We start from the raw sequence: 27827 nt of genomic DNA, 5'->3' as shown, positions 1-27827 counted from the left end.
CCCCTGCCTGTGGAAAATGGTGGGAGAATTTTAGAATTTGTTCCCTAGTATGCTGCACCATGACCCTTGCAAAGAGTGTGTGCTCTTTTCTCCATGTGGACTGCCCCCACCAACACTCAAAATACTTTGGGTGTTCACAGAAATGTGTGCCTGGCTAGTGTCAGTAAGAAAGTGATGGCAACATTGCAAAAGGTGTATTTAACAGAAATGTTTCAATTCTGTGTGTGAATTTAACAATCGCGCTTCTGTGCACTGTCCCCTGTGCTTCACCAGATGTGGCCTTCAGGAACACCCCACGCACCTTGGCCGAGAGTCTCCGCCAGATAAGAAAGTGCTCAAGATGTGGCAAAGAAGACATGTTCCGGGAGGTCCTGCAGTGCTCCAATGCAGAAAAAAGGGAATGAAAAGAATGCTGTGAAGCCGAAGGGCAGGACAGAAAAGAGAATCATGTGTTTGTTAAGGACGCTACTGAGCAGATGATTAAAGTAATGGAGGAGCAAATGCAGATGCTGAAGTCCTTAATAATGCTGCAGACTGAGCAGATCAGTGCTCAACCTCCACTGCAGAACATTCAGAAATCTTTTCCCTGCCCCCTACCCTCCAGCTCCGCCTGCACATTCCTTTCCACCTTCCAGGACTTCTTGGTTTCCCCTTTACTCCGCCCCCTCAGACAACTTTCACAATGATAGCTGGACCTACACACAGCTGTGAAAGTCTGTCCTTCCCTGGTTCCTCCTTTCCTGCCAAGCATCTGTGTGTTTGTGTGTGCTGTTTCTTGTGCAATAAAAGCAAACTTTGATAATGGTAAATCATCTTTAATTTTTTGCTACAAGGTGGGATTGCAGGCACTGGCAATAGATGCACAGGCATTTTGATCACTTTATTACAGGAATATAAGGCTCCAAATGTCACCATTGCCCCCTAGGAAAACTACATGGCATGTAACATTGAAGCAACTCAGACAGAGATATATGTTACTGGTGGTCATTGTCAAAGTGCTGCCTCAAAGCCTCCCTGATTCGAATAGCTCCCCTCTGGGCTCCTCTGACAGCCCTGGTATCTGGCTGCTCAAAATGAGTTGCCAAGCGGTCTGCCTCAGCACTCCACCCCTGAGCAAACCTTTCACCCTTAGCTTCACAGAGATTATGCAATGTACAGCATGTGGCTATGACCATAGGAATATTATCCTTAGTGAGGTCCAACCTGCCATGATGGCATCGCCAGCGCACCTTTAATCTGCCAAAGGCACATTCAATTGTCATCTGGCACCTACTGAGCCTGTTGTTGAACTGCTCCTTACTGCTGTCGAGGTGTCCCGTGAAAGGTTTCATGAGCCACAGCTGTAAGGGGTATGCAGAGTCCACCAGGATCACTATGGGCATTTCAACACACCCCACTCTAATCTTCTGGTTAGGAAAGAAAGTCCCCGCTTGCAGCTTTCTGTACAGGCTGGTGTTTCTGAAGATGCGTGCACCATGTACCTTCCCAGACCACTCCATGTTGATGTCAGTGAAATGCCCATGGTGATCCACAAGCACTTGCAACACTGTGGAGAAGTACCCCTTCCTATTAATGTACTCTGTCGCCAGGTAGTCTGGTGCCAAAATTGGAATACGTGTGCCATCTATCGCCCCTCCACAGTTAGGGAACCCCATTTCTGCAAAGCTGTCCACTATTTCACACACATTTCTCAGAGTCACAGTCCTTTGTAGCAGGATGCGATTTATTACTCTGCACACTTGCATTAACGTAGCCCCAATGGACGACTTCCCCACTCCAAATTGATTCATGACCGACTGGGTAGCAGTCTGGAGTTGCAAGCTTCCACACAGCAATTGTCACACGCTTCTCTACCAAGAGGGCAGCTCTCATGCTGGTGTCCTTGAGCCGCAGGTCTGGGATGGGCGCTGTGCACAGTTCCAGGAAGGTGGCTTTCTGCATCCAAAAATTCTGTAGCCACTGCTCGTCATCCCACACCTGCATGACAATGCAATCCCACCATTCAGTGCTTGTTTTACGAGCCCAAAAGCGACGGTCTATCCTATGCACCTGCTCAGTGAATGCTAAAAGCAATCTAAAGTTGCTCCTATCCATATCACGCAGAATGTCAGGCACCTGTGAGTCTTCCTCAGTTAGAAACTTCACGATTAACTGCACTGACATCCGCAATGTCTTCATGAGAGTTGACAGAGCATAGGAGAGCAGTGCGGAATCCATCCCTTCTCACAAAGATGCTAGGGTGCACAGCAAAGAAGGGCCGTTGAAAAAACAAAAAAAGTCGGAAGCCCATGGAGTGCTGGGACAGAAAGCAATACATCATGGGACATTTAACACTGTCCCAAGATGCGCCATGATCTGCTCCGTCGTTCCACAACACCCAGCAACAGGACTGTGGGATAGGTACCCATAGTGCATTGCTCATACTGTTGATGATGGTGCCCCCACTGTGGACATGATCTTGCAACAGAGGAAGCAAGTGTGAACACGAAATTGTGATTTTTATTATGTCAACATCACTTTTGTTGACACAAATTGGTAGTGTAAACATGGCCCAAAAGAGTGAAACAGCAGCCTCTAATGTAAGTATGGTATAAGACCCTGAAAAAGTGAGGGAGAGAGATCTTTAGCTAGCACTAGACCCAAAGAGGCTTGGGCCTATAAGCAAAGAAACTATTTTTTATTTTCTGGTTCCTCCTGCCTTCGGGGACACAGGACCTTCTACATTCCTTGTTAATAAGCAAGAGTGCATTAAAGATATACCAGACTCTTTCATCAAAGTTTACCCCCAACTGGAACATCCCCAGTGCCTCAAATTTTTACTAGCTGTTTGGGTCAAAAAGGGGTAGCAGTATTTTGTGGGGGTATTGTGGGTGCTGAATGAGGCATGGTGGATGTAAGAGAGGAGGACTCCGCCAGCAAACTAAGGAGGTTTACTAGCTGAAGGATATATGACATCCCACATATAAAATCGATTTAAGCAGCCTTGGTACAGATGCAAGGACAAGCCTGAGAGAAGTACCACCATCTGAGTACTCTAAAGAAGACAAGGCCTTGTACTAGACAGACAGGGAAGAATTTACACTGAAGAGAGTAAAGGTCCACTAGCATCCTCTTCTCTCTCAAAGATCTCTGCTGCAATGGGGCCTGATGCCATAACACCTTTTATGTACCTTGCCTTTCTTTGGGAGAGAGTCCTCTGATTTTTTTGAACTTCATACAAACATTTATGTAATTAATTGCATCCAGAATAATAAGAAATGGTGCAGATTTTATAAACAATTACCAACTGCTACCTTATAAACCATCTACTACCACAACTGGGTAATACACAACAAATGTTAAAAACAAGAACACATTAAGCGTATTTACCGATTCACCCATTCCTCTCTTAGAAAACAGGGATCCATGTCCAGATGTATCATGCTCCCAGTCCATATAGCGTAAAAAGTCTAAACGTTCTGGAGCCATAGGAATGTTTGGAAGACCAGCATGCTGAACTTCATTAGCATCCTAAATTAAAACGCAACAGAATTACAAACTTGAGAACTGTCTTCAATTTTATTGTAATCCTTAAAAGTGATGCTTGTTATGCCAGAGATTCCCTGTCTATCAGACAATGCAAGGTTGAGAGTCAAATGCTGGGTGAAATTTACAAGGAAATATAGAGAGGAGGAGTATTCAGTATATGAAAGATGCTTGGTATACACAAACACACAGTAAATGTAACTTTAGAATGCCTGACTGCATTAAGGGTTGTTGTATCATAACACGCTATTGGCAGTAAACAGACTGGCACACTACACTGGCAATGGACCTCCATGTATTTTGAGAAACCTCTTCTGTATTTTATGTAACTTCAGTTCAGAAATTACTCTCTCACTTGTTTTCAAGCAAGCAGATCAATCAGACAGTTTAAAATTTTGGATGTCAGCTGTTACTCATTTGTCTCTTCCCCATCACAACTTCCTTATACAAGAGAATGGTTGAGAGCAATCCCGCAGAACAGCAATATGTTGTAGATTACCACAATTTATGGTGGTAATCTCTATGTAATTTGGAGAGGTAAAGCCACGATCAGTTACGGTTCAGTTAATTGAGTGACAGTGTAGAAACATCTCACTGGCATAATCGGTGCAGCTGACTCTGACAGCTTCCAGTGCTGACAACTCCCTTGGCCAACAACCCTGCTCAGTTCCCCAGGTTGGAATCCCCTCTTTGCCCATGGCCTCTACAGCAATGTCCTCTTCAGATTCCCCCTCCCCCTACAAATGTTCCCCAGCCATGGTACCACCCTTCCATAAACCCCTGCTCTGTGCTGTAGTCTCTTAGTTAGCGGAGATAGCAATCTCTGTCCCCCACAATGCAACAATACTTCCTCCTCCACCAGCAAACACACCTATGCCCATCTCCAGTAATCCCCCAACTCTGGCTGAGCCACTACTGAAATGGAGATTCAGTTGTGGATCAAGAGCTGATTCTCTTGCTTGCATAAGCCACCGGATGCTCGTCAGAGTGAACTATCAGCAGCCACCTGGGTCTGCCAGCAGGAGGACAGGAGTGACCAGTCCCTCTCCTCACACTCCCTCAGCTACCAGCTCCACACTGCCACCTGTGGTTTGTTAGAACAAACATATCAACTTATGATCCACAGAGGGGTCACCAGCTAGTTGAGTACTGGAGATGGGGGAGAGAACATTAAATCAGGTTGGTGATCCATAGCTGAGGCTCAGTGAAAATTAGTTTGCTTTTTTAAAAAAAACAACAAAACCTCACAGCAGTATCACGGTAAGTGTTTGAATTTCATGGGCTATGCAGGGATCCCTGCTCTGGGGCAGGGACCCCTCACATACCTGCTCACTTTCCAAACAGCGGATCCTGGTGTCAGCTCCTTGCCAGCCAGGCAGAGCCAGCAGTGCAGTGTCTCTCTTGGGCCTGCCAGAGGCTGCTTTTCGTCGGACCATGCTTTCTAATCTCTGTGCACTGTCAGGGATATCTCCTGTCCCCACCAGCTGGCCAGACAGGAAAGCAGCAGTGGTGCCCTGGGGAAATACAACCTAGATGGAGCTACTATTAGGTGCATAACTGGTTGGAAAACTGTTCCCAGAGAGTTGTTATCAGTGGTTCACAGTCAAGCTGGAAGGGCATATCAAGTAGGGTCCCACAGGGATCAATCCTGGGTCTGGTTCTGTTCAATATCTTCATCAATGATTTAGATAATGGCATAGAGAGTATAAAGTTTGTGGAGGATACCAGACAGAGAGGTTGCTAGTGCTTTGAAGCATAGCATTAAAATTCATAATGATCTGGATGAAATGGTCTGAAGTAAATAGAATGAAATTCAATAAGGGCAAATGTAAAGTACTCCACTTAGGAAGGACAATCAGTTACAAAATGGGAAATGACTTCCTAGGAGGTCACAGTGGATCACAAGCTAAATATGAGTCAGTGTAACGCTGTTGCAAAAAAAGCAAACATCATTCTGGGATGTATTAGCAGGAGTGTTGTAAGAAAGACACGAGAAGTAAATCTTCTGCTCTACTCCATGCTGATTAGGCCTCAACTGGCATATTGTGTCCAGTTCTGGGCGCCACATTTCAGGAAAGATGTGGACAAATTGGAGAAAGTCCAGAGAAAAGCAACAAAAATGATTAAAGGTCAAGAAGGGGAAGAATGAAAGAAATAGGATTTCTAAGAAAAGAGAAGACTGAGTGGGGGACATGATCACAGTTTTCAAGTAAAAGGTTGTTACAAGGAAGATGGAGAAAAACTGTTCTCACTAACCTCTGAGGATAGGACAAGAAGCAATGGGTTTAAATTGCAGCAAGGGGGCGGTTTAGGTTGGACATTAGGAAAAACTTCCTAACTGTCAGGGTGGTTAAGCACTGGAATAAATTGCCTAGGGAGGTTGTGGAATCTCCATCATTGGAGACAAACACTTGTCAGGGATGGTCTAGATAATACCTAGTCCTGCCTTCAGTGCAGGGAATCGTATTAAAAGACCTCTCGAGACCCCTTCCACTCCTACGATTATATGAAACTGAGCACAGGCCCCAATCCCTGTCCCGGGCCTGCCAGCCAGTGCCACATGGTGAGACACTCCACCCCCAGGACAATGCCCTCCCTCTCTCCTCCCCATGAGCAGCCAAATGAGCCCAATTCCATGATTTTTCCAACAGTCTCCCTGCTGTAGGAAAAATCCTGGTATTGGGCTAATTTCATGATTTCCATGTAATCCATGAAATTATGATTTACACAGGACCTTATTCATAGTGGACTCTTGGGTGAGGATGTGTACAGTAGGGTGGAAGGGAAGGTACTGTTATGGGCTTAGTTAAAACATCTTTGAAATTAGATGTGAATGCACTCTTACAATTAACATGACGGTCAGGATAAATTAAGCACAACCTCCTCTCCTAAGACAAAAGGGGTTGTGAACTCATCCAGGAGTTTTGGACTGAGTGGTGAAAGGCGTTTGGGCAAGGAGTGTATGTATGTTCCCTGGGTGGGTTCACAACTGCTTTTGTCTTGGGTGGGCAGGGGCTCCTGCTTAACATATCCTGCCAGTTACATTAATTGTGGGATACATTCACACCCAATCCCAAAGAGGCAAACAGCAAGAGAGCGAAGCAGCAGCCTGAAAGCATGGTATAAGACCCCTGGGAAAAATAGGGAGAGAGATCTTTACCTAGCACTAGACCCAAGGAGGCTTGGGGCTATAAGCAAAGAAACTGTTTTTTGTTTCCTGGTTCCTCCTACCTTTGGGGACCCAGGACATTGTACATTCCTTGAATAAGCAAGATCAGTATATTTTTGATGCAGCATCTTTCATTAATTTCTACCCCCAACTGAAATATCTCCAGGGCCTCAAATTTTGACTAGCTGCTTGGGTCAAAAAGAGGTATGTAGTGCGGTGATGGTCATCCCTCCCCATCTGGGTCAGAGGGAAGCCACACCACCTCATTACATCACTGGGATCACTACTTAACATCAGGGGAATTAGCAAATTGGGTGCTAATGCCCCAACTCTTTCGGTGGGACGGCGCACCAAACAGTCTGTGGGCTCTGGCCCTCGGGCAGGGCAGAGCTAACAAGCAGGCTATGGGCTCTGGCCCTCGGCCTGGGCAGAGCACTACACAGAGTGTTATCTCAGCTCTGACAGACGGAAGACAAACGCAGGACTTTTTGCCTATGTTGGGGAGGCTGCCACTCCTGGGTGGGGTTGGCACAAAGGGGTAGGGAAACCCAGACCCTCCCTATTCCACAGGTTCCCAGCCCCAGGCTGTAAGTGGCTGAATGTTCTGTCACTGTGTCAATGAGGATCCGCCCGAAACACACTGACCTGGATTCAGGCAACCAAGCTATACTCTAGTGTTCCTGAGCCACTTCCTACTACCTTAGTACCTGGGCTCTGTAGGTGTCATCCGTCTCCCTGGGGTAGACAGCCATCAGCAGCTCCTCCCTGGACTCGGTCTCCTCGGGGGCCAGGGCACCGCCTGGTTTGGCAGCGGAGTCAGAGGCCTGCAGTGAGCAAGATATGTCTGTGTCCTTCCCTGGCTCAGCTCCAACTGAGCTGAAGGCTCTGCCTTTTGTACTTCCCGTCCTGTCTCTCAACTCCCAGTGAGAAGAGTGAACCCGGCCTGACTCCACCCACCCGAGCACAGAAAGTGGTTCCTCCCCTCTGGATCGGAGGGAGGCCATACCCCCTCACGACAGGATAACAGTATTTTGTGGGGGTATTGTGGGTGCTGAATGAGGCATGGTGGATGTAAGAGAGGAGGACTCCGCCAGCAAACTAAGGAGGTTTACCAACTGAGGGATATGTGACATCCCACACCTAAATTGATTTAAGGAGCCTTGGTATGGATGCAAGGACAAGTCTGACCCTGATTCAGGGTGGCTATGCTAGACAGTTTGTGGTACTTCAATCAGTGCAATACAACTGACAGAAGTACCACTATCTAAGTACTCTAATGAAGACAAGGCTTTGGACTAGACAGTCGGGGAAGAATTTATCCTGGAAGAGAGACTAGAGGGCTACTAAAATCCTCTTCTCTCTCAAAGGTCTCTGCTGTAATGGGGCCTGGTGCCACAACACCTTTTATGTACCTTGCCTTTCTTTGGGAGAGAGTCCTCTGATTTTTTGCACTTCACACAATCATTTATGTAATTAATTGCATCCAGAATAATAAGAAATGGCGCAGACTTTATAAACAATTACCAACTGCTACCTTATAAACCATCTACCATCACAACTGGGTAATCCACAACAAATGTTAAAAACAAGAACACATTAAGCATATTTACCAATTCACATCTGCTGAATCCCACTCCTCTATTAGAAAACAGGTATCCATGTCTAGATGTATCATGCTCCCAGTCCATGTAGGGTAAAAAGTCTATATCTTCTTCAGCTATAAGTTCAAGAATGTTTGGAAGACCAGCAGGCTGAACGTCATTAACATCCTAAATTAAAATGCAACAGAATTACAAACTAGAGAACTGTCTTTAATTTTACTGTAATCCTTAAAAGTGATGCTTGTTATGCCAGTGATTCCCTCTCTATCAGACAATGTAAGGTTGAGAGCCAAATGCTGGGTGAAATTTGTCTGACTGCATTAAGGGTTGTCATATCATAACACACTAGTGGTAGTAAACGTACTGACACACTACACTGGCAATGCACCGCCTTGTATTTTGAGAAACCTCTTCTGCATCTTATGTAATTTCAGTTCAGAAATTACCCTCTCACTTGCTTTCAACTGATCAATGAAACAGTTTAAAATTTTGTATGTCAGCTGTTACTTGTGTCACTTCCCCATCACAACTCCCTTATACAAGTCAATGGTTAAGAGCAACCAAGCACACCAACATATTGTAGATTACGAAAGGAAAAGAGAGTATTTCTTCTGTGAGAGTGTAATGCAGTGGTCTGGAATATGGTAGATGAACGTACAGAATCCTAATATACAAAGGTGATGTTTAAATTTCCTTTTGTTTCTGATATATGTACAAGACACATGACCTGCTTTATTATACTTATATATGGTAAAGATATTTTCCAACACATTGGAACCAGTATGCTTTTTAGCATGTTATCTGATTTCATACTGCCAAGTTTATACTGTTTAAGTTTAACTGTTGTTTACGATAGTTCACAGTAATCAGAGAGCCTGAGTAGAATGGCACTTTGTTTATAAAATTTGTATTATATAAAGATAATTACTAGGAGCTAATGACAGATGATTACATTGTCTGAAAATCAGAGACAAGGACTGCCCGAAGAGCAAAAGCTCTGACTAGTCTCTTGCTAGGGAGGTAGTGACCAAGTGCAGAGCAGATAGTACAGAGTGCGCTGCACACAGCTTAACAGTAAATCTTTGTCCTACTAAGGAGCCGTATTTACAAGAAAGGGACAATAATTCCACCAATAATTATTATACAGGATTGCTGGGATATAATACAATGTGATGACATCTATCAAATGTGTAAGTTATATTCTTAAACAGCACATACAAAACAATATTTATTTCTATGAACAAAATCTGTGCCAGCCTATTTTTAGTTTTAAATGCAGTACAAATGTAATTGTCCAAAATATGGACATGTCTCCTGTTCCTTAAGTTATCCCAACTAACTTAATGCCCTCCATGACTGTCAGGTAATTATACCGTAATAGGGAATTGATTATTTTCCTTTAGTATACTTATAACCCTAAATAAATAATAATAAATAATAATTAATAACCATCAGTATTGTTTATATTATAATAATTCCTAATGTGCTAGATGCTGTACAGACATATGGGAAGACACAGTCCTTGCTGCCCGCAACCCAAACAGTTTCTTTCAATTACAGTTGCAGCAATATATGGTAAGAGTATTGTTCTACTAGATTTAAAAGTTCTTCCTGGACCAGAGATGGTGACTTTATAGGCAGTGTGCCTACAGATATAGTCCAAAAGTCAGAACACTTGCATAGTTCTGAACTTTGCCACATACATACACAGATACAAAAAGAAAAATGCAGTTTCTAAATCATTAAAAAAGCAAGTATCTTCAATATAAACATAGAGATTATGCGTCTCTGTTGGTTGACTTGCAAACATCCAGTCTGGGTAGTGGGTAGGGCAGACATAGCCTAGGTGCTCCAACAACGTATGATATAAAAGAAGCTTCATAAAGAAAGTAACATGTCATTCAAAAAGGACCAAAGAACACAAGCTTTTGCAAAAATAATAATTTTAGTTCTTCTGTAAAAGAACTAAAATTGTTCACTGTGATAATATTAAACAATATGTGCTGTAATTCTTACAAGATTACAGTAATTGTTTTTCTTTTCAGTTATTTTCTAAAGATTTTTTAGAGACATATAGACTGTAAGGGGATATTTTAATGGAAACACATACCCTTTTTTCTACTGCCACAAAGCTTGTGAACTGGGTTATGATGGAGTTCTCCAGGCTGAGGTTAATAATCAGGACTTTCAAAGTATGTTTCTTCATCTAGGTTGTTATATAATAACAAAATATGTTTAAAAACAAAACATACAGGTGAAAACAATATTAGCTAAAATAAGTGGCAATGTCAAAACTGAATATACACAATATGTTCTTATGCACTATGGATATAAGTAAACTAGCTCAGCTTGCAGCTATTTCTAAGCAGTGCTTATGTGGTTATGTTTGTGTACCCAATTTCCTGCTTCCTGTTTAGAAGTGTTTTGAAGGGAGAGGGGCTAATCCTAACCCTCTCAGCTACTTGCAGATTTATCCACTTGTGCTGGGGGAGAGGAAACTGGAAATGGTAATTCTTAAAGAAAAACTGCATTGGGATGGTCTTGTCACAAGTCACTCAGGGCTCTATTGGGCTTCCAGCTCCTTCCAGTGCAAGCATATGACTTCTTATCAGATCCTAGATCAATGACGGTCATTACTGAAACCTAAAGGGCAGCATGTCAGCAGCACAACTAAAGCAAAACGCCTTGCACCTATGGGACACAATTTGTGTCAAGTCATGAATGGAAATGCTCAAGCCTGTTCAGGACTCAGAAACATCCTGTACACAGACATACAATATACTGAGACCTCTCTGAAAACAACAAACAATCTTGTTCTCCAGAATCTCAGCTTTCATTGAATAAAAATAAAGTAAGCCTCTAGCTGTTATGGCTGTGAAAAAAATCTAAAAAATGTGAACTGTGTGTAACTGGTGCAGAGATTTCTGTTGGTATGCAGAGCATGGACCAATAGCTCTGAAACGTCTGACTGACCCCCCCAATCCACTAATTTTAGTGAGGTGTTACCTCAAATGCCCAATGACAATAATTTAAATGTCAACAATGTTAACTATTTGTAAGAAAGCAGTATGGGGGTGTCACAGATCTGCAAAATTTACTATCTGTGAATTAACTGTCTCACTTTGGTGCCTCAAGAGGATGGCATTTGGAAGGTACCATCACTTATTTATTCCCCCCAATCAACCCCACTTTATCTAGAAGAGCACATGAGCATAATCAGGTCCTTGTGAGGGGGAGACAAGGTCAAGGAGACTAGTAGAGCTCTGAAAACATGCACCATCATATTTTAAACATCTGGATAATTTACTGTGATGCAGCATTACAACCAACTCACATGGATGGAGCTTATTTTGTAGGCAGAGCTGTGAAAAGTACCACTACTATATTTACCCTCAGTCTAACCCCAAAGCTTGGGACCCACTCCTGCAAACTTCTCACACGAGGGTCCTACTGGCTTCTAGAACTCTGACTTCTAGTGGGACTACTCAGGTGAATAAAGTTTGCAGGATCAGGCCCTCACACATACAAGCAAGTAAAGGTTTACAGGATTATGCCCATGTCTATAAACACATGTGAAACTGAATGTTAAAAAATTGGAAGGTGTTCAGAAAAGAGCTACAAGAATGATTTGAGATGTGGAAAACATGCCTTCTAGTGAGACACTTAAGAAGTTCAACCTATTTGGTTTATCTAACAGAAGGTTAAGAAGTGACTTGATCACAGTCTACAAGTACCTACACGAGGTAAAGATTTCGGACAGTAGACAACTCTTTAACAGAAACTAAGTGGAACAACTTATCTAGGGATGTGATGGGTTCACCATCACCTGAAGGTTCTCAATCAAGACTCTCTCTCTTTCTAAAAGATATTCTATAACTCAAACAGAAGCGATGGGCTTGATGCAGAAATTACTGGGCATGGTTTTTTGGCTTGTGTTATCCAGGACATCAGACTAGATGATCATAATGGTCCATTCTGGCCTTAATATCTATGGAATTCATACTGCAACCTTCCAATTTCCATTCCCAAATCAAAGATTCTCTCCACCTCGCCTCTTCTCATCCCCATTTCACTGAACCTCTTTAACAGTTCTTGTTTTAAGCATAAACTGAGATAAAATAGTGGTTCCTAGTTCATATTCTTATATTTAGAATGACAAACCTCATGTTCTGTTTCATTTTCATGAAGTATCCCATCTTCATAATCCCTAATGAGGGCTCTTGCTGTGAGTTTGTGGAGAAGCTACATTAAGGAAAAAAGACAAGTTCAAATTATCACCAATTTAAAACCCTGTATTTAAAAATCTCCATTTTATATATTAGGTTTTATGATTTTTAAAGTCTTCTGATCAATGAGGATCCAGTTTCAGGATAACTGGCACCTAAAGTTACGTTTTATTGAGTTTTAAAAGTTTCAAGGGAGTATTTTCCATAGAGGAGCATTACAGCCCACACCTTGTTTGAAATAATTTTGTATTTTTATGATTAGTGCTCATTTTTTTAACTTTTAAAAATCATCATACCTTTATACCATCAATAATTCCTGCTCTGGGGGACAGTGAACTGTGCAAACTGGTGATGTAATTTCTGTTTCAACTGCACCACTCTAGCCAAGAGGAGGAAAATAATCTGTACATCTGTAATATGTTAAAGCCAACAAGCTGTGGAAGTACTAAGGACTGTTAAGCCCAGCCCAGTTAGGACATGGAGCAATGTGTCATCCAATCATCTCCATAAGTCCATTTAGAAAAAAAAAAAAACATTGACTGACTCTGAAGGGAACCCCTGGTGAGTCCTTTTTGGCCAGATGTTGGTAGCCACAACAAAGGGATCTTTCTGGATAAGGGGGAAAGGAAAAAATGGTGGGAATTCTCCGAGTCTATGTGAGGCACAGAAAAATAACACTCATCTTCTAAATTTGGCCCAGATTTTCATAAGGCAGTGTCTCTTTTTGCAATCACAATTTGCACCTGTCAAAATTGCATTTGTCCTTTCTGCACCTTTGATTAGTTGTGGGGTCAAAAGGAGGAGTGTGATTTGTGGAGGTACAAACTACAAACTTGACCCATGAAGAGGAATACTGATCTGAAGCCCAGATGAGAATTTGAAACTCTCAGGACAGTAATTTAAAGAGTATCTGACTCATTAGGATAAGTGAGTACCTCCCCCATTTGCACCAACCCAGTTTGTCTGTATAAGAGCCTGGAAATTTACTGAAATAGCTTCCAAAGTGGATTAAGCTAAACAGCAAAAACGCAGTCTCATTCCAGAATAAAAATGCTCACACATGAATTTACACCAAAAGTAACGATTTCAAAATAATTATTAATGAATAATTTTCTGGAATAGTTATTTTGGTGAATTTCTAGGAGCAGACAAGCTCTGAAAAGTAAATAAATGCCTCTTTTAGCCATTTTCCTCTTTTCAGTGTAGGAAGTTATTCAGGACTGCTGCCGTGCTGTCCCAAAGGGAGTGGATTTGAAGTTTCTTCAACATTAACTGAAAGAGTCATAGCCTTTGTTCACATGGGATAGTGCTGCCTTTTAGGATCCCTCCTCTCTCAGGGCATGTCTACACTACAGACTTAAGTTGACCTTTGTTAGGTTGACTTACAGCCACCTCAGTAATTACTGCAGTGACTGATGTCCACAGTACTCTTCTGTCGGTGGTGCGCATCCTCACCAGACTGAAGAGGGGTAGTGTGGGGGGCTGAGAGCCAGGACTCTCAGCGCTGTGCAGCTCACTGCCAGGAGTCAGCTCGGCTTCTTGCCTCCCAACTGGGAGCTGAGGCCAGCTGCCCACCGGGTTCTCAGCTTCTCACCTCCCCACTGGGAGCGGGGGTTAGCCACCCAGGCTTCTCACCTCCCTGAGCTTTTTCGTCAATTTCATGGTTCCAGCATGGAGCCCTGAAATTGCTAACAGCCAATGTAAGTAAAGAGGTGTCTACACAGACACTGCATTGCCCTAACTACACCCACATAAGCCCTATGCCTCTTGTGGATATCTTAGTATATCGGTGTATTAGGGCACTTAATTGGCGGGACAAGGCTTTAGTGTGTATACTGACATAATTAGGTCATAACTAGCTGCCTTACGTCGACCTAACTGTGTAGTGTAGACCAGGCCTCAGTTCTTTTAGAATTTTTCCAAAAAGCAATGGCTTAAATATTGAAAGAGAATGCTGCTGCATCATCCCCAGCAGAGGCCAGCTAACATCACCTCAGCATCAGAAACTACAGAGGTAGCCCCAACAAATTCCTAAAATGAGAAGAACCACCTTCAACCCAGGTAAGTTTATATTTTACAAATCAGTCTGGGCCAGCAAGCATGTAGGAAATGTGCTCACTTATCCCACATAGGTCAGCTGCCTTTTTAAAAGCTTCCTTCAAATGAGGTTGAGGTTCTTTATTAAAACAGCAGAAGCAAAAATGCCGAAAACAAGGATATGTGCTATTTTAAAACAACATGTATATGGTATGTATAAATAACATTGGCCTAACTCACTGTTCCTGTTGTCTTCTGTAATTCAGTGGTTGATACCATTGCTTGCAATTCTTGGTCATTTATTAGTGCATTTAAGGTGGCCTGAAAGAAATAAGGAAAGCATTCCTCTCATTTTCCCCTAACATTCTGTGCTATCAGCACTCCTGCAGTGATGCTCAGTATCCAGAAATGCAAATAAAATTGGAGTTGTGAGTAATCTTTAAACTTTAAAACTTTAAAACCATGCTTCCTGGTACATAAAAGAATCTATACAGAAGAGTCACAAAAAAAGGAATCCTGAATGTATTTAAGCACAATGACATGAACATCCCATATGACACCTTTCTTGAGAAGATGGTTTCTATTAAAGTTTGATTCCCTCTGCAACTTGTATGATAAAGGTTGGTGGCTAATAAAAAGTGTGTCAATCAATGTTCCCTTTAATTTTTCCATCCATGTGCGCAATGAATTTTGTTATGCGCACTGAAGTATGTGTGGATGTGCGCCACCCGTAGAAACAAAAACCTAGATATAATATATATTTTAAAAAAATTAAATAGGGATAATTACTCCAGCCAGGACAGGTTTAGAACTCACTACTCAAAGAATTAAATTTAAGCTTAAGAGAAATAAAAATTATGAAATGCATAGACCAGCCAAAACACTAAAATAACACACTTTCAAAGAATAAAATTACAGTGAATATATGTGCACAGAAGGAAGTACCAAGAAGTAACAACAATACAAGTATGTATGTGTGTGACACAGAGACAGTGTGTGCGTTTGACACAGGGTGTGTGTGACAGAGAGACAGAGTGTGTGTGTGTGTGTGTGTGTGTGTGTGTGTGTGTGTGTGTGTGAGTGAGTGAGAGAGAGAGACTGTGTGACAGGGACACGGAGATAGAGTGTGTGTGTGAGAGAGATAGAGAGACAGTGTATGACAGACACAATGTGTATGTGAGACACAGACTGCGTGTGTGACACAGCTTGACACAGACTGTGTGTGTGACAGAGTGTGTGTGTGTGAGTGTTACACAGAGACGGTGTGTGTGCTGGCTTTTGGGAAAGTTTCTGAGAGATGCCCTGTGCTGTCTCTTTAAGACACTCACTGAAAGCCCTCCTGCTCTGTCCTGAGCCCTGTTGTCTTCCCTCTCCCGCTCTGCAGAGATGGGGTACATGGGCGGGGGGGAATAGAGTGGGGAGGAGACAGACAGAGACAGTGAGCTGGCTACTGGACAGGAAATCTCAGAAACAGTGCACTGTCTCTTTAAGAAGGGCACTCGGTTACTCACCCTTCCTGGCAGCAGCTCTGTGTCCCCTCCCTCTCCCCTGCTCTGTGGAGATGGGGTACAGGGGTAGGGAGAGAAGGAGACACCCTGACATCAGCACCCTCCCCCCCCCTCGCATAGCCAGCAGGAGGGTTCTGGGAGCAGCTGCAGGATGGAGCAACGTACGGGGAGGGCAGAACCGGCTCTAGGCACTAGCAAACCATGCACGTACTTGGGGCAGCACAATTCCAGGGGCTGCATTCTGAGAGGCGGTGGTGTTTTTTTTGTTTCGGCAGTTGCGCTTTCAGAGGTATTGTTTTATTTTTTTTTGTGCTTGGGGTGGCAAAAAAACCTAGAGCCGGCCCTGGGGGAGGGGCACCTGAACACATCCTGCCGGCAGTGCGCACTCTCCCAATCAGCTGGGTGGCACTTAAATCTCTCTGTACCGCCACTCAAGCGCGCAGCTTACAGGGAACACAAGTGTCAATAGTACTTTCTATAACTGTATTGAAAATAGTTTTGTCTCTGACACTAGCAGCTGAGCCATTTTCAATGCCAGTTGAGAGAAATTTGGGGAAAGGATGACTGGATAGATGGTTATGGTACTAGGTTAGGAGACCTGACCTAGTCCCTGTTCCACAAGACACTTCCGCAAGGTCACATAGTTCTTAATTTGTAAAATGCAGGTGATTGTACTTCCTTGCATTATAGGGGTGTTGTGAGGATAAATATATTAAAGACTGTGATGCACTCTGGTAATGGAGGCCATGTAAGTACCTAAGACAGATAACAGGATCAGTCTCAGGAACTGGTTGTTTGTCTAGTACAGACTGTAGGTAAGACTGTATATTCCTTGGGGCAGTGACCACCCATTTCTTCAAATTTCTTCCAGGTCAGACACAGTGATGGCATTTAAACAAAATTTTTAAGCTAGTGAAAGAAAGTCACACAATATTTATCCTAGCAATCAATATTTGCAATATATTGCATATTAATTTTTACCCACCCAAAAAAGAACATGCTGCTTTGTATCATTCATTACCTGAGTACAACGTGGGATAAATCCATAGACAAGAAGTCTTTCATTGTTAAATAAAGACTGTATTTGAGCAGGAGCCTGCAATGGCTCTGGTGCATTTGAGTCAAACTGTTGCCATTTAATAGAGACAGAACTGCATCCTGGAGAAAATATTCTGGATGTCTGGCTTTCTATCTGTTAAAAAAAATGCAAATGAGTTGAACACGTTACTCTAATAGGAAAAATATCACAAGAAGGGGTTTTCTTGTCACGGCACCTCCCCGAGAGATAGTACATCTCTACCTCCATATAACGCGACCAGATATATCATGAATTCGGATATAATGCGGTAAAGCAGTGCTCCATGGGGGTGGGGTGAGGATTAGGGGGAGGGGGAGGAGGCTGCACACTACGGTGGAGCAAAGCAAGTTCAATATAACGCGGTAAGATTTTTTGGCTCCCAAGGACAGCGTTACATCGGGGTAGAGGTGTACCTAGGTTGATGGAAGTATTCTTCTGCTGACCTAGCTGTGTCTACACCAGGGGTTTAAGTTGGCATAATTGCAGTGCTCAGGGGCGCAGATTCTTCCTAAGAACATAAGAGCAGCCATACTGGGTCAGACCAAGGGTCCATCTAGCCCAGTATCCTGTCTTCCAACAGTGGCCAATGCCCCAGAGGGAATGAACAGAACAGGTAATCATCAAGTGATTCATCCCGTTGTCCATTCCCAGCTTCTGGGAAACAAAGGCTAGGGACACCATCCCTGTCCACCCTGGCTAATAGCCATTGATGGACCTATCCTTCATGAACTTACCTAGTTCTTTTTTGAACCCTGTTATAGTATTGGCCTTCATAACATCCTTTGACAAAGAATTTCACAGGCTGACTGTGCATTGTGTGAAGAAATACTTCCTTTTGTTTGTTTAAAAGCTGCTGCCTATTAATTTCATTTGGCAGTTCTTGTGTTATGAGAAGGAGTAAATAACACTTCCTTATTTACTTTCTCCACATCAGTCATGATTTTATAGACCTCTATCATATCGCCCCTTAGTCATCTCTTATCCAAGCTGAAAAGTCCCAGTCTTATTAATCTCTCCTCATACAGAAGCCATTCCATACCCCTAATCATTTTTGTTGCCCATTTTTGAATATTTTCCAATTCCAATACATCTTTTTTGAGATGGGGTGACCATGTCTGCTCGCAGTATTCAAGATGTGGGCATATCATGGATTTATATAGTGGCAATATGATATTTTCTGTCTTATTGTCTATCCCTTTCTTAATGATTCCCAACATTCTGTTAACTTTTTTGACTGCTGCTGCACATTGAGTGGATGTTTTCAGAGAACTATCCATGATGACTCCAAGATCTCTTTCTTGAGTGGAAACAGCTAATTTAGACTCCATCATTTTATGTGTATAGTTGGAATTATGTTTTCCAATGTGCATTACTTTGCATTTATAAACAATGAATTTCATCTGCCATTTTGTTGCCCAGTCACCCAGTTTAGAGAGATCTTTTTGTAGCTCTTTGCAGTCTGCCAGGGACTTAACTATCTTGAGTAGTTTTGTATCATCTGCAAATTCTGCCACCTCACTGTTTATCCCTTTTTCCAGATCATTTATGAATATGTTGAAATGGACAGGGCCCAGTACAGACCCCTGGGGGACACTACTATATACCTCTCTCCATTCTGAGACCCGACCATTTATTCCTACCCTTTCTTTCCTATCTTTTAACCAGTTACCAACCCAAGAGAGAACCTTCCCTCTTATCCAATGACAGCTTACTTGGATTAAGAGCCTTTGGTGAGGGACCTTGTCAAATGCTTTCTGAAAATCTAAGTACGCTATATCTACTGGATCCCCCTTGTCCACATGCTTGTCGACCCCCTCAAAGAATTCTAGTAGATTGGTGAGGCATGATTTCCCTTTACAAAAACTATGTTAACTCTTCCCCAACAAATTATCATCTATGTGTCTGACAATTTTGTTCTTTACTATAGTTTCAACCAGTTTGTTCAGTACTGAAGTCAGGCTTACTGGCCTGTAATTGCCGGGATCACCTCAGGAACCCTTTTTAAAAATTGGCATCACATTAGCTATCCTCCAGTCATTTGGTACAGAGGCTGATTTAAATGATAGGTTACAGACTACAGTTAGTAGTTCTGCAACTTCACATTTGAGTTCCTTCAGAACTCTTGGGTGAATACCATTTGGTCCTGGTGACTTATTACTGTTTAGTTTATCAATTTGTTCCAAAACCTGCTTTAATGAGACCTCAATCTGGGACAATTCCTCAGATTTGTCACCCAAAAAGAATGGTTCAGGTTTGGGAATCTCCCTCACATCCTCAGCCGTGAAGATCGATGCAAAGAATTCATTTAGTTTCTCCGCAATGGCCTTATCATCCTTCAGTGCTCCTTTAGCATCTCGATCATCCAGTGCCCCACTAGTTGTTTAGCAGGTTTCCTGCTTCTGATGTATTTAAACAAAAATTGCAATTACTTTTTGAGTCTTTGGCTAGCTGTTCTTCAAATTCTTTTTTGGCCCTCATACCCCCGCAGGCTGTAGCTACGTCGACCTAAACTTTAAATGTAGATCAAGCCCTAATCAAGAAGAGTACAACAGAATCTGACATTAAAAGTAGAGAAATAAAATAAAATGCATGGAGTTTTTTCTCTTTATTTTATTCTCTCAGTGTTGTAAAAAAGGAACAAAACTGAAACTTGGTTCTTATTCACATCTTAGTCACCATCTTATTCACCATCTCCTTTTCCCTTATAATGTAAATTATATTAAAAACAAGGAGAGAGAGTGGTAAAAAACAACAAGTTTCTGGTTGAAAGAGAACACTGCTGCAGCTTTCCAGCAGAGGTTACCAAAGAGTAGCAGCCAACATCGCCTCAGCATCATAAACTACTGAGATAGCCCCACCAAGTTCCTAAAATGAGAATGTGATGGGGGGTGGGGGGGAAGAGATTTGCCCCATGCCAGCCCCAAAAGGGTTAACTGTGCTTTGAAGGCTGAGGAAGCCCCACCCTTTCAGCCCTGCTGAGCATGTTCAGCCTGGAGGCAGAGTATAAAAGGAAGCAGCCTTCCCAACTCAATCTGGGCAAGCTGCTGAAGGGGGGAGGACGCATACTGCAGGCTCTCTCCAGGGAATTGCTACATGCCCTGACTATAGAGCCATGGCATGCAGAGCTCCAGACAGACTCCAGGCTGCCTGACAAGCCCTGAGAAGAGACTGCGCCAGCAGGAGCTACGCCACTTGAGGACCCTAGAAACCCATGGAGAATCGCCAAGGGAGAAAGGGTAGGAAGCAGCCCAGGGGATTTAGACTTTTCTCCAGTGAGCGAAATGGGGAACCAGTCAAGATGTTTTAGGAGGATCCCTACTGACTCAGTGGTGAGCACCTCCACCACCACCAGGGCTCTGGGCTGGGACTTAAAGGAGCAAGGAATGCCTGAGTCCCCCTACCCTGGGCACCACACACTCTAGGTGGTGCCCAGCATCCGCAGTGAGCCAATAGGCCACATAGTACCCCAGAAGTGGGCGCTTTTATTGACTCTGGCCATTAGGCCATGCTGCCCTGAGTGGAGGGGCCACTTTGACTCCCGCCACTAGGCCATACTGCTACGTTTTATAATCAGGGCCATGAACACAGGACCCAACTGGCTGCTATAAAGTTTTTTCCTTTCTTCTCACCATATGTGACCCAGCACATGGGATGGACTGTACATATCCTGTGAGAGAGAAGTGCCCCTTTTCACCCAGGTGAACTTCTATTTTAAAAATCAGAGACATCAAAAAGGAAGAGGGGTGAGAAGATATTTCAGAAGCTTCTCTTTTTTGTGAGGTCCCTGGTCTGAAACTGGTATGGTATCTGAAAGTTAGAGGGAGTTGCCTTTCAGGTGGAGTCCAACATCTCACTTCAGGGAGAACTGCTCTTTGAGACACAAAAACCCCATTTCCCAATACAAAGCAGTTCTCCGTCTGTTAAAACACCAAGAGTACTCCTGTCTGAAACAGCAAGGCCTCACAATCCCCAAAGATGCTCCTCCCAATCTGAAAAACTTTGAGGCTCCCAAAGAGTTCCACCCAAAGCAGCAGCCAATAGTGTAAAATTCAGAAAAAAATATATTCAGGATTGATAAAACTTACCTTTTTTAGCCAGTTATTCTTTGATTTTGGGTCAAAATATTCATATGCTCCAGCACCATATTGAGACAAAGATCTCAGCATGTGATGATTTGCTGTGGAACTAAGCACATTTTAAAAGATTTTTGTTGTTGTTTTAAAGTAAAAACTGATAATCTGAAATTGATTCCAAACATTTTATTTTTTTTAATAGAGTAGCAAGTTCTCCAATCTCTCTAAATCCCCCCCCTTCATTCACATCTACATTAAACAAAGCTCAGAACTGGCAAGATCCAACACATCCTCCATCCTGACAGAGGGTTGCCTATATTTATCACTATTCTAATGCTATCAAAAGTGAAAACCAACAAGAGCAGCAGCATTTCCCATGTTCATCCCCAGTGCATATAGGTTTAAAACCCACGTCTTAGCTCTGAAAATTCAGCATTCAATTAGTGCAAATCACACACAGAGAAAAGCCAACTCATTGGTTTCCCACAGGATGTAGTGAAATGAGGGATGAAGTACATGTTCACAGGGCTTTAAGGAAAACACATTCTTGAGTTTCTCCATAAGAGATGTAAGATCTTTGAGGCAGGGTTTTTTTTTAAAAGGGCCTACATGAAATAGATGCCCTACTTCCATTGAAAGCCACTGGCATTTCATTTTGGACTGTCAAGCAATTCTTTCTGGAAATGGTTGATCTTAAATCAAGATTGTGGGGCCAAAATTGCTTAACAGACAAGAGTTTTTATCTAATGCAGAATTTTGTGTGATCTATTTACAAAGGATGGAAGCTGTTGTAATTAAGTAATGTGAAGGGGAAGGGCAATGAATGTATAAAATAAAGAGACTGCCTAACAAAATGGATGACATGGAAGACAAGTCTCAAAAATCTGTAACTTTAAGTGGGGTGGCAGTAGGGAAAAAAGAAAATAGGATTTGATTAATTTGAGAAAATGGGTTTAAGGACTTACTGCTAAAAAAATGTTACACCATTGACAGGGTGAAAATTAACTGGAAAAAAAACAAATAAAAAATGAAGGAAAAAATTGCATTTACCTCAAAAACAGAACAGGCCTGAAAGGGTGGCGCACACAATTTTAAAGTCTCTTTACAACCGTTGTTGCATTTTACAATATTCTAAAAATTCTAACCTTTCATTAAAAAAACCCTATTTTCTTCAGTTGCCGATATACATCCATCACAATATAAAAAGATGCGCTGCTTCTCTGTTAATTCAGCTTTTCAGAAAACTGTCTCATCCAATCAACAGCATCAGGAAAGGTGTGAACTTATCTCTGTTATGTCTCATTCATCATTATTACTTTAACTCAACCAGTTTAATATGTTAACAGTATACTTTGAGGTCTGGTCTATGCGTAAAAGCTACATCAGTATAAACATGTCAAGTGTAATTTTTTTTACTGAAATAGTTATACCATAAGAGCCTTAGCATGGATTCAGTTATACCAGTATAAAGGTAACTTGTAATGGTATCGTTATTCCCTTGCCCATCTGGGAATAGCTATACCAACCTAAAGTACTTTAATACCAATATAACTGCATCTGCACTAGGGGGGTTGTACCAATAGAGTAAAAGTGGTATAACTTTCTAATGTAGACAAGCCCTGAAAAATCTACACTAGACTTTTGCAACATGTTAATCAGAACATGTTAGCTAACATCTTTTAACACATCTTTAAATCCTAGTCTAGACAAAGACTAATTAGAAACAATTAAGTGCTTATTTTAGTAAGCAATGGTAATTTATTTTTAAATCTTTATTAAAAAAATGCAGAAAGCTATGTTACTGCACTATTAAAGTTATGGAGTCAGGAAATGTTAAAAGTTAAAGTTTCAGCAATGTTAACTACTGTCCCATTCTAAGGCTTGCTTTTTATATTAAACAGGAATATATTAAAATTACACATTTCAGAAGAATGAGAGGAATAGACAAAACTACATATGTGCAAAGTAAATTCTACTGAGGGAATTTCAATTTTGAATTTCCTGGAATTTTTTATTTTAAACTGAAGAATGTGGCATTCACTTTTTTGCATTCCATGTATATGTATATGACAGTACATTCACAAACCTGATGATCCTCAACACATTGACATTTCTTTTCAAGTAAAATGATCAGTGATTTTTAAGTGTGAAGCACAGTACAACTGTTAATTCTTTCTGTACTTACCCAAAACCACATGCAAATAACCTGGTGTGTCTGACATTCTCTTTCACAATTTGGAAGGTCATGCTCTCATTCTGAATGTGCCCATCGGACAGAAGAAGAATGTTACGCTTTCTTTGAGAAGGATACAACAAACTTAAATAACGTAAGGTTTTCCATAAGTCAGTATTTCCCATTGTAGGTGTCGCTGACTAAAGAGAAAAAATAATAAAATGATTATCTGAAAGTCTGGATTTTATTTCTAACCTTCCCCAGAATAAACTACAGTGAAGAGTTAAGTTTCCCCTCCCATGGTAAATTTCTCATGGTTTCCAAGTACAAGTGATTGCTCACTTCTTAATTCTGAGCTTGCCTTCTGCCCTCCTGTAGTTATTATTATCTGCATTGTGACAGTGCCTATGTGCCCCGGTCATGGACCAGAACCCCACTGTACTAGAAGTTGTACAAACAGAGAGCAAAAAGACAATCCCTGCACTCCAGAATTTACAATCTAATCTTCCTTCCAAGATAGTGCCAGTTGAATTTTGCCTTTCATTGGGGCGGCCAAGTGCACTGGCATATTCAAGTGCTGTCTTCACTGCCAGAAAGATGGTGCTGTAAGAGCAGGGAGGTTCACATGGATGTCTGTACCTTTTCCTGTCCTGCTACAAGGTCACAAGAGGGAAAAGGGAGGGTGCATGACATTTTAAAAGGTAAAATTTAGGAGGAACATCAGGAAGATTCCCTGTTAGTCAGAGAAGATTTCCAAAGGAAGGAGTGGAAGCTCCATCACTTGAGGTCATTTAAAACCAGACTGGACAAGATAATAAAGAGAGAATAATCCTGCATTTCAGGAAGATCAACTGGATGATCCAATATGACTCTCCCATGTCCAACTTTTATTGTCCAATGATTAACACCGGCCATCAGTTACCTTAAATTTTCACTGAGCTATAACAGGACATAACACAGAGATGATGCACCTGTAACCAGGGAAAATGGGCTCTTGGATACTACTGAAACTAAGTCATGGAAGTAATTTAGAAGGTGGCCTCATATAAAGCCACAGAACAACGTGATGGTGGACGTTACATGGAATCCCTCCGGGCAAAGAAACTCTCAGTAGCATACAGAGGAAAAACAATTTTACTTACTATAATAAACTCCTTCACTGCTGCAAGATCACTTTTGATATTCTTTGAATATGAAGAAAATTCTGTGAAATCTGTGGAATGAAAACTGAAATTAAACTCTTCCTTTCAACATTAAGTTATATTTTCATTAACTATTACGGCAGTGAATGGTTTCATTTTTACTATTAGAAAAACCACAATAAACATATTCTCTACTACTAAATAATAGAGACTGTCAGGTTTCCAGTTTAATATATTACTGCTTGTCTAATAAAAAAAATGAGCATAAAGATAAGGATGACAAGAAAGTAATAAAAGTGAGCATCTAACAAAAGAAAACTTACTTGTGCCAAATCTGATAACATTCACTCTCTGTCCAAAACAAGACGTTTGTAGAGCATGGAGAGCAATCTGCTTTGCTTGTTGCAGTGCTGAACCCTCCATGGAATTGGAGCAATCTAGACAAATAATAATTTCTCCAGACAACTGGTTTCCTTTAAAACTTGTTTCAAACTTTGGTTGAAATACAAGCATACATGCCTGAAGAAAGAATAGTTGATTATGAACACAATGGACCACTGTTATTTATATAGTGCCAAAAGGGTGTTAAACATTTTACAAAGATCACTATATGTATCTAGGTTTTCATATCACCCATTATTGTGGTATCTGAGCATAATAAAGCCAAATGTCTAGGGCAGTGGTTTTCAGCCTGTGGTCCATGGACCCTGGAGTGGCTGCATAAGATCTAGTATTTCCAAAGGAGTCCGCACCTCCATTTGAAAATTTTTGGGGGTCCACAAATGAAAAAAGGTTGAAAACCACTGGTCTAGAGGTTAGCAAGTAGGTTTTTTGTTTGTTTTTGTTAAATCTTGATGAGAGTAGCTCTCCCTGTCCTGTGTCCCCAGCTTATCCCTCGTGGGTAAGAAACTCAGTGGGAAGTATGCAAGTGTTTTCTGTTCCCATCTATTTTACTTTTCTGCAATCAGAATAGAGCTGTTTCTCGGAAATAAGAAACAGGCTTATTTTTTTAAATCATCAACACCATCATCACCTCATGAGAAGTCCTAGAATTTTAAAAATAAATTTATTTCAAAGTACAATGTTTTTCCTGAAGAACACAGGAGAACAAGTGTGCACTGTATTGCCTTGCACTTGTGATTGGTTAAAAAGTTCAAAAACCTGCATTCTCTAAGCTTATAGAGTGGAAATACAGAAAAGAAACCCATGAATTCAATAAAAGTTTATTACAGTGGGTAGCTACTTTGTTATAGAAAAGATTGTATGTATTGTTTTAAAATTTTCTCACATAGTGGAATGCCTCCCTCCAGTATGATCATGGGTTACCATCTATGGTGTGGTGAGATGAGCATATTCCATCCTCAGCTGAACCATGATACATTGATGCCAGGACTTGAGACAGGCTACAGCTGTCGCCTATTAGGTAACCAAAAGGTGAAACCACCAGCTGTGTCTTATGAACAGAGAGACTATAAAAAGACCGTGTACAGAGGTTCTGAGGTCAAGGTTCTAATTTCAGAGACCCATCTTGCTGATGCCGCCATCACCACCAGGAATGTGGCCTTCCATGACAGGTGGGAAAGGGAGCAGGAACCCAGAGGCTCAAAGGGCGGGCCGGTGAGCCTAGAGAGGACCAAGTTAAGATCCACTGTGGGACAGGAGTCCATACTTGCAGGAAGATTCTCTTGAGCCCTCTCAAGAATCTGACTGTCATATCATGGGAAAACACCGTCTGTCCTTGGATTGTCGGTTGAAAAGTGGAAACAGCTGCTAGATGCCCTCTAATGGAAGAGTGTGCCAGGCTCTGGTTCCTCAAATGGAGCAGGTAGTCCAGGATAGCCTGTATGAAAGAATGCAAGGGAGAGATGCCACGCTCGGATGCCCAGCAGGAAAACCTCGTCCTACTCCCCAGGAAGACCTGTTGGACTCCTTCCAAACAGGTCTGTTCCTCTGGATTCAGCCATGCAGCATCTTCGCCGAGAGGTGGAGGGACTCGAGATTGGGGTGGAGGAGCTGACCATGGTCCTGTCACAGCAGGTCCAGGAGGTTGGGCAGGGGCCAGGGAGTGGTCACTGACAAGTTCAAAGCGTGCCAAGCCAATGTTGGTAAGGCCACGCTGGGGCGATTACAACAACCTGTACTGTCTTTTTCTTGATCTTTGCCAGGACCCTGCTGATGAGTGGAATTGGAGGGAATGTGTACATCAGACTCCATGACCACGACAGGCATCGGGGAGGGAGCCCTTGCAGACAGAAAAACCGGTGGCATTTCCTGTTCTGTCTGGTAGTGAACAGGTCCTCTTGGGGAGTTCCCCACCTTTGGAAGATCATGCAGGCTACCTCTGGATGGAGTGACCACTTGTGGTGAGAGAAGAAGTCTCCGCAGAGCTGGTCCGCCAGCGTATTCTTGACACCGGGAAGGTGACAAACTTCCAGGTGGATTTAGTGGCTGATGCAGAAGTCCCATAGATGGAGCATCTCCTGACAGAGAGCCTATTGCCTTGCCTGTTGATGTAGAACACTGAGGCTGTGTTGTCCATCAGGACTTGTATCACCTTGCCTGACAGGTGGGGAAGGAAGACTCCACATGCCAGACAGACTGCTCAGAGCTCTTTGACATTTATGTGCAACTTTGCCTCCTCCGGGGACCACATCCCCTGTGTCTGAAGGTTGGTGTGATGCACACCCCAGATGAGATCCGAGGCGTCCAACACCAACTCGATAGAGTGATGGGGGCTGTCGAACAGAACCCCTTCCAGCACTGTCCTGTGGTCGGTCCACCATCGCAGTGAGGTAAGTATTGCCTGGGGAATGGTGACGATCTTTTCCAGGGAGCCTCTGGACTGGGAATAGACCGTCCCCAGCCATTGTTGCAGGAGCTGCATTTGGAGCCTGGCATGGTGGACCACGTAAGTGCACGCTGCCATATGACCCAGGAGGCGCTGACAGACCCTGGCTGTAATCAGAGGGAATGCAGAGACTTCCGCGATGAGGTCCATCAACGTGTGGAACCTTTCCAGTGGCAGGAATACCCTGGCACAGGTCGAGTCGAGGACTGCTTCGATTAACTCTATCCTCTGCACCGGCACGAACGTCGACTTTTTGTCGTTTACCAGTAGGCCCAGAGAGTGGCATGTGGCCTGAAGCACCACAACATCCCTTTGGACTTGACACCTGGAGCTGCCCTGGATGAGCCAGTCATCGAAGTACAGGTAGATCTGAAAACCCCGGCACCTGAGGCAAGCTGCTACCACTGACATACACGTGGTAAACACTCTTGGTGCCGTTGCCAGGCT

General features: G+C 42.6%; 1 protein-coding gene across 5 annotated transcripts in view; it reads right to left on the bottom strand.

Annotated features, from left to right (window-relative positions):
- Nucleotides 1–27827, bottom strand: part of PARP4 (poly(ADP-ribose) polymerase family member 4) — a 130704-nt gene that overhangs the window by 39812 nt on the left and 63065 nt on the right. For 3 of the 5 annotated variants that reach the window (XM_039527060.1, XM_039527071.1, XM_039527053.1), the window contains exons 22-33: nt 24856–25051; nt 24533–24603; nt 23403–23590; nt 21230–21329; nt 17088–17258; nt 14799–14879; nt 12457–12537; nt 10406–10501; nt 8305–8463; nt 7402–7518; nt 4851–5054; nt 3370–3510 (exon numbers count right to left, since the gene is read on the bottom strand). In XM_039527060.1, the coding sequence (XP_039382994.1) occupies nt 3370–3510; nt 4851–5054; nt 7402–7518; nt 8305–8463; nt 10406–10501; nt 12457–12537; nt 14799–14879; nt 17088–17258; nt 21230–21329; nt 23403–23590; nt 24533–24603; nt 24856–25051 (1605 nt within the window). The remainder of the gene's footprint in view (nt 1–3369; nt 3511–4850; nt 5055–7401; nt 7519–8304; nt 8464–10405; nt 10502–12456; nt 12538–14798; nt 14880–17087; nt 17259–21229; nt 21330–23402; nt 23591–24532; nt 24604–24855; nt 25052–27827) is intronic. The other 2 variants (XM_039527044.1, XM_039527081.1) reach the window with 2 other exon arrangements.

The sequence above is a fragment of the Mauremys reevesii genome, linkage group 1, assembly GCF_016161935.1.
Source record: "Mauremys reevesii isolate NIE-2019 linkage group 1, ASM1616193v1, whole genome shotgun sequence".
NCBI classification, from domain to species: Eukaryota; Metazoa; Chordata; order Testudines; family Geoemydidae; genus Mauremys; species Mauremys reevesii.
Note: the sequence above shows the minus strand (reverse complement) of the source record. Positions and strands in the feature narration are given on the sequence as shown.